Source organism: Notothenia coriiceps, unplaced genomic scaffold (genome assembly GCF_000735185.1).
Source record: "Notothenia coriiceps isolate Sejong01 unplaced genomic scaffold, NC01 NC01_scaffold00024784, whole genome shotgun sequence".
Taxonomy (NCBI): Eukaryota; Metazoa; Chordata; class Actinopteri; order Perciformes; family Nototheniidae; genus Notothenia; species Notothenia coriiceps.
The window spans coordinates 1-7,206 of record NW_011357485.1 but is presented as its reverse complement, the minus strand read 5'-3'; the positions used below and the strand labels follow the sequence as shown (position 1 = coordinate 7,206).

At 40.4% G+C, this 7,206-nt stretch overlaps 1 protein-coding gene and 1 long non-coding RNA gene across 2 annotated transcripts; both read left to right on the top strand.

Moving 5' to 3' along the window:
- The first annotated feature begins 216 nt into the window (after positions 1–216).
- Positions 217–1,509, top strand: LOC104955755 (uncharacterized). Its single transcript, XR_799479.1, has 3 exons — positions 217–353; positions 601–714; positions 1,453–1,509. It is a non-coding gene; the product is annotated as an uncharacterized lncRNA (long non-coding RNA).
- Positions 1,510–1,670: 161 nt separating this feature from the next.
- LOC104955754 (vacuolar protein sorting-associated protein 8 homolog) lies at positions 1,671–5,928 on the top strand. The gene is made up of 8 exons (XM_010783145.1): positions 1,671–1,753; positions 2,072–2,225; positions 2,316–2,375; positions 3,356–3,463; positions 3,870–3,950; positions 4,642–4,812; positions 5,464–5,538; positions 5,842–5,928. Exons 2-8 carry the CDS (start codon positions 2,079–2,081, stop codon positions 5,896–5,898), a joined length of 699 nt encoding a protein of 232 aa, XP_010781447.1. The 5' UTR covers positions 1,671–1,753; positions 2,072–2,078; the 3' UTR covers positions 5,899–5,928.
- Positions 5,929–7,206: the final 1,278 nt, after the last annotated feature.

Genomic DNA, 7,206 nt, shown 5'->3' with positions numbered 1-7,206 from the left:
AATAGGGGACCTTTAATATAAGATAAGATTAGATAAGAATTACTTTATTGATCCCAATTTGGGAAATGTTTGCGTTGCAGCAGCATAAAAAGACATGGCATTGTACAATACAAACTAAAAGTCTAGAAATAAATATTCCAAAATGTAAACATCTCAATAGAAATAATAAAGTCCTTCCCCAGATCCTTTCAACCCTCCAGGGACGCTGTATGAACTCTTTCCTGTTCTGTGTGTCTCAGATGTGGACGAGTGTGTGAGGAGCCCCTGCAGTCATGGAGGCACCTGTCAGGACCTGATCAACGGGTTCAAGTGCACCTGTCCGGCTCAGTGGAGCGGGAAGACCTGCCTCATCGGTGAGGCTGCAACCAGTCGACTTTTTAACTTTATTAATTCATTTGCAGATCATTTTCTCCATTGATAGTAGCTGTTTGATCTATAATGTCATACATATCCATCCATCAATGTGGATCAATGAGTGATGCGGTGATTTACCTGTTCCACATTTGATCACAAGTGAACACTCTTGGTCACGACGGTTTAAATTGTCTGGACTACAACAGATAAAGGTTTCAACGTTATACTGTATTCTGTTGGTTTTAGATGCAAACGAGTGTGACGACAACCCCTGCGTCAACGCCCACTCCTGCAGGAATCTGATTGGAGGGTATTTCTGCGAATGCCTCCCAGGTTGGACGGGAAAGAACTGTGACACCAGTGAGTAAATGCTAAATAATAATCAGTGTAATGAGGAGGAGATGGGAACAGAACCCACAGAAGCAATAACAATAATATGTATTCCTATGGGAACAAAAAGTTTTTGTTTTGAGACTTAAGTGTGTTTGTTCTTTGCTCCAAAAAGAAATTCTTAGATGCAACTCTTGGTCTTTCCCAGCTCTGATGTTGTTTACTTTGCTTAATCTAGTCAATCTGTCAGATAACTTGTAGTACCTGAATCATAAGATGGACTCCTTATCTATCCAATGCTCAAATGTTACATAAGGGTTAATGGCTCAGGAGTAAAAATCAACACAACCTGAACTTCACTTTTGAGTTTTCTTACTGTTTGTACATGTTTAAAGCCTATAATAACTGTTCCTTCAACAAGCTGAACAACACTTTAACTTCAACAAAAGATTACTTAAAACAACATTTGAAGTTTTGTTGGAGTCAGATGTGGTTTGCTAAATCTGAGCTTTGTACACAAGAAGATAAAAAAAGATCTTATCCCTGCTTCTTAGTGATTTGACTCTTTTCTGACCATAAGCTAAACAATTAGCTCTAAAATATATACAAATGTTTAACGGTGAAGTGAACAGCAGGTAGTTTTGTCTCCAGGTAGAAGCGCAACAACACCAAACCTCAAAACAAACATCTTATCTGATGGGAAACCAGTTTTTTTGTTTGTTTTCTTAAAGTTTGTATTACAAAAGCTCATAAAACTTGTTTCTGCAGATATCAACGACTGCCAAGGTCAGTGTCAGAACGGAGCCACGTGCAAGGTGAGCTGATACACACACACACACACACACACACACACACACACACACACACACACACACACACACACACACACACACACACACACACACACACACACACACACACACACACACACACACACACACTCCACCCCGATATATATTCTAATATGAATTGTTATTATGTCCCTGTTGTTGTGTCTCTAGTTCACAGATGACCCGACTCTTGCAGTGTGCAATGACAGCGGAGGATCAGTGTTTGAGCTGGCTTTCAGGTACATTTCTTTAGATAAAGAAAAGAAAATAACCTTTGTTTTCTCCCATAAGATCATCAAAGTGTTGGTCCACTGACCATTGGGCAGTGTGTAACACAATGTATCGCTCCCTCGCGGTTACAGGTGTTGTTCTCTTTTGCGAGGTTGAAGAGGCACAGTGTGTCCATTGGGTTGAAAATCTCTTTTTTCTCCTAAGCTTAGATAAACAAATGCACGCACATCAATGAACGCAACATTAATGTTTTTAACTCATCAGCTCCTGACTTGAAGTGATGTTTCTTTAATAAGACAACTGCATCTGACTGTGTTTACCTGCAGGAGGGTGATGGGGATGCGGTCCTGTGACTCACGCTGTCTCTTCAGTGGATCTAAAGGGGAGGTGTGCTGTATCGAGCCGCTGCGTGCCCCTCCAGACTTCAGAGACCATCCCATCACACACTACTCTCTGCTGGCCATGGCCTCCCTCACTAAGGTCCACACTGCATTCTCCTTCCTCTGCTCATCCACCCAGCTGTGTGTAAAGTTCCTCATGGTTTATTGCCTCTTCGTTTTCTTTCCCCAGATTCTGGTCATTGGACTGAAGCCCTCGCTGAAAGTCTGGATGACTTTCCCCTACAGCAAGGTCTGTATAACTGTGTGCTTGTTTTGTTATTAATGAGTGCATGCTGGTCCATATTCATCAACACAATGACATGAATAACTGACTGATTCTGTGCTGAAGTTATCATATAGTTCTTGACTGCACACTAAGGGTTGTGGATTATTCATCCGCTACCATCTTACTTACCCTTATCCTCACCCCTTATGAAAGACTGTGCCTATTTTCGTTACACGCCAGCAATGCAGCTGAGGCAAAAATGCCCTACAAGTTTGACTGAAAGGTTTTTTTTTTAAACAAGGTCAATTTATTATTTTTTTAATAAAAAGTCCATAGAAACTAAGAGCTACACTGTCCATACTGTACGTTTGTCTCCAGTATCTTCATTTTCTTATCATCCAACTCTTATCTAATAGTTGATTATACACCAGGTGAAGTAAGTTGCACCAAACCTCAAATGCTTTATCTGCGCCGTATGTAATCAGAAAAACTGTAATATACAAAAGGTCCAATATTGCTGTTCTGAGTTTGTATCTTCAGGGTTGTTCGCACTCATTGTTGGTGGCTTAGGATGAAAGCGTCAGCTCAATGAAATGTAATGTAATGTAGACGCACTACTTCCGGGTGAGTTTGGCCATAAAATGAAAATTATACTACTTCCAGCTGATGTCTAAGCAGGTCAGTGGAGGTCCCTCATTGACAGTGACGGGCAGCAGCAATTGCATCAGAGAACACGCCAATTAATTGTGAATTAGTTAATATCTTTGGCCAAATTTCCCTCACCCTTGCTCAAAAAGGTGCACATAAAATGTAAACCTCTCGACACCATACAACCTCCTCTAGTACATGGGTTTTCCAAATGTTTTATATACATTTTGAATTAGACCATTATTCACATTCATGTTTGTGTCTACCATAGTAAACTTTTTTATTTTCACATGGGTGATGTGCTTTGTGAACATTACTTTTAGAGGATAATTATTTACGTGTTTTTCTTTCCCCAGTCTGACCCGTCCAGTGTTCCTCAGCTGGCCTGGCAGTTTGTTCCTGTTCAGAAGATGCTCAACCCCGTCCTGGCTTTCTGTAAAGGAGACACAGTCCACTTCCTGCTGGTATCTGCTCAACTCCCTCTTTACTTCCAAAAAGCTAAATACACATTAGAAAGACATTTTGTTTACAGCATTAGTTCTGAAGAAGACCAAATAGAAATTACTTAAAATATTTCATAGATAAACATTGCTTGATAATACACAGTATTAATGTCATATATTATCGAATGTTGTCCTACCTCAGAATACGGACACATTGAAATCTCTGTGCATGTTGGAGAGATACAGTAATGTACAACATTGTTTTAGTCAGTTAGTTACAAGACAGTGTTTCCCAATACATACCCACATTATAAATAAATAAACTAGATTGTAATGTCATATGTCCTAGATGTATTGTGTTCTATATTGCGATAAAATCAGCAAGCAACAGTTGGTAGTGTTTGAATGTTCTTCTCTGTTTGTTCAGGTAAAGAAGGAGGACACGGGCACCATCCATGTCATCAAACAGAAACAACTCCAGCTCAGCTGTGACATCATCAGCCTGAGTGTAAGCCCTTGAGTTCTCATCTAATTGCAACTGTTTTTAATAAATAGCCCTCAATGTTAGGTGTTGTCTAAAAGCTGTGATAATGTGTAATTGGAAAAAACCCACCAAAACATAAAAGGAGTCGCTATAAGGAAATGTACATGCTACATGGACAGCATCAGGCCATGCTCCTGAGGCTGTGACAGGCCAGCCCCCTGAAACAAAGACAGGCCTTTCCTTCCTATAACAGTGAAAGTTCCATCACCGTACACTACACAACGTGCTCTGCCCCTGTGATTATAGTATTTCAAAAGCTTTGGCATTGAGTGTTAGGGGCCTGGGAAATGTACACTTTCAATTTGTCCTAGTGCACAATAATTCATAATGGACTTTAAGGTCCTGCTGCATGTTCTCCATGCACAATGATGCACAGTTTTGTCAGATAGTAATTGGTAAAAAACAAACACACAATGCAACAAACTCTTACCCTAAGAATGGACAAAATACATTTGTATGAAATGCTGGCTGTCTTCATTTAGCAACACGTGGCATGGAGAGCTCTACATAGGTATACATTTTCTTGTCCAACAGGTATATGCCTCTATTTATTTGACCAGATATGTTTCCTACCACCGGTGTGACCTAACTGCTGCTCATGTGTGATAGAGACGTTCAATGCCTTACTGGTTTCCCTGTCTCTGTGTCTCTGCAGTGGATTAACAGCCGTACCCTGGTCCTGGTGGACAGCCATGAGAAGCTGCAGGTTGTGGACCGGCCCAGTCAGGAGGTTCTCGAGACTCTAGACCTGGAGCAAGTGCAACTGGTTTATAACAGCCGACATTTCAAATCGCTGGCCACTGGAGGGAATGTCTCACAGGCTCTGGTGAGGGGTTAGCTGCCGGGGGACAGGATCAGATGCAGAGAGTTCAACATTTTATCGTCATCTAGTCCCTACGTAGTCTCTGGATAGTCTGTTTACATACCACTCATCCTGATCTCTCTCCACTGACTGTTATAATCACCAGCGAAGATTTAAAAATCCTCAGCCTGACATTCTCACACCATGATAGAACCACTAGAGCACCAGGTTTGGAGTAACACTCATGTTTTTCCTCTTCACACTGCCCTTCCCTTCCTGATGTAATCTGCCATTGCACATTATAGATTATCAATAAATCATTTAGGGACAAGGGGGTGAGATTAAATAAGTTATACTTCTTCTCACTCCTTTTCGAACACTAGATGTGGCACTGTTTATGTTGCTAATGCTGTTGTTGTTGTAAATGTCATTTTTTGTTTTGATTTTTCTTACATGACTATGCACTGCAACATTTGTTTTGTTTTGTAATTATTTATTTTACGTGTTCGAAATAAATGTATCAATCAATAACTACACTGTTAATGACGGAAGACTAAACCCAGAGTCCTCAGAACCAATGCATTCTAAAGTTCAGCTGAAGCTAATAAGAGGCTTTGTTAGTCTGAATGAATTTTACCCACATATTGACTGGAGCTGTGTGTGTCTTTGTTCTAGGCTTTAGTGGGGGAGAAGGCCTGCTACCAGTCCGTCTCCAGCTACGCAGGACAGATAGTCTATTTGGGTACCAAGGTAGTGTGTGTGTGTGTGTGTGTGTGTGTGTGTGTGTGTGTGTGTGTGTGTGTGTGTGTGTGTGTGTGTGTGTGTGTGTTTTTTCCTTTTGTGTGTTTGTGCACAACAGCAACATATGCCAAGTTTTTATATTTTAAGTTAAAATATTTTGACTAAATTAGGGGTTGCATATTAGTAGACTTAATTATTGTGTTACATTTGTTCAAAAACTCTTTGTATTGTATATATTGATCGTCTGATAATGTTGTTTGAGTCGGTGGTTGGTTTTATTTTTCTTAAAACTGATATTCTCTTGTGTTGCAGTCCGCTCACATCATGGCTCTGAGGAATTGGAGGGAGGTATGTATGATGTTATTTTAACTTAGTATTAGTGAAGACATCGATCTAACTATAGTTCCACTCAAAATAAAAAATTGCATATGTCTATTTAAAATATATATAGTTTTATTATCCCCTCCCTGGATAAACAGTTAATAATTATGTTAATAGTTATGTATAATTATATATCTTTGTCGGATACATCTGAAAAAGTTAATAGTAAATATTTATCTTCAAAACTTTGCTGAAGTACAGTATCAAAGTAAAATAAATTGTATTTTCACCAAGAATCAATACTTTTTAGTTTCTGCATTTTCAAATCTTAATGTTTTCTTAATAAATCTTCAATTTGAATCACTGTGAATAAACTGCCTTTTTGGTACAAATCCCTGAGTACAAGGTTTTGATAGAAGATATGTTTCCTCTTGACCTCCTTTTACTTGCACATGATTTCCTGTAAATCAGTAGACCATCCGCTGCTGGCGGTGCAGTTGTTCCATGTTCCCTCAGGATTATCAAAGACCCCATTACCCCAGCCACAAACTGTTCTGTCTGCTGCCGTCTGGCAGGTGGTACTGCAGCATCAGGACTAAAACCACCAGACTCAGGGACAGTTTCATCCCACAGGCCATAAGACTGTTAAACACCTGAACTAAGAACATCCATAACATTCATCTGATTGCAACTCACAAATTATTCAGGGTGTCCGCGGGGTCTTAAAAAGTATTAAAAATTGATAAATCAATTTAGCGAAAATTAAGGCTATTAAAAAGTATTAAACGGCATTTTCCAATGTATTAAGAAGGTCCACAGCAACGACAACATGAAACACCCTTTAATTGACTGAAACGACATGTCGGAAACCCCCTCAAGGCGGCCCCATGCATAGCGCGCCGTAAAATGCTGCTTCTTATTTTAAGTTTCGTTGCCTTGCTCCGCTCTGTGGGGAGGAGGGGAGGGGAGAGAGTCTGTTGATTGGGATCAAAACTGTCCGGTCCCACATGCTAAGTGCTAGCCAGAAAGCCGCGGCGTTTAAGTCCCGACTCTCCCGATGGCCAATCCGTGCCTCCCCTGACTGTACGTTGCTGACACACACCGCTGCAGTGCAGGCTCTCTGCACGGAGGAGCCTCGGAGGAGCTGCGGAGTCCGGGTGATGCTGCTCCTCCAAGGAAGAGACACATGTTCACTAAGCCAAACTATATCCGGTCACAGAGATCTGCTATTTTAAAGTAAAGTCAACACATATCGACCCTAAATATAGTCTATATTAAGAACGAGAAAAGTCTTAACATATATATCGTTTTTTGTAAACATATGACAAATGTGTGAGGGTGATGACATCAGAGCAT

Excerpts from the sequence above, each read along its gene's own strand:
- LOC104955754 (XM_010783145.1), top strand. The coding sequence starts at position 2,079 with ATGGGGATGCGGTCCTGTGACTCACGCTGTCTCTTCAGTGGATCTAAA. Across the intron at positions 2,376-3,355 it reads TGACTTTCCCCTACAGCAAG|TCTGACCCGTCCAGTGTTCC; the intron begins GTCTGTATAACT and ends TTCTTTCCCCAG. Across the intron at positions 3,951-4,641 it reads GTGACATCATCAGCCTGAGT|TGGATTAACAGCCGTACCCT; the intron begins GTAAGCCCTTGA and ends GTGTCTCTGCAG.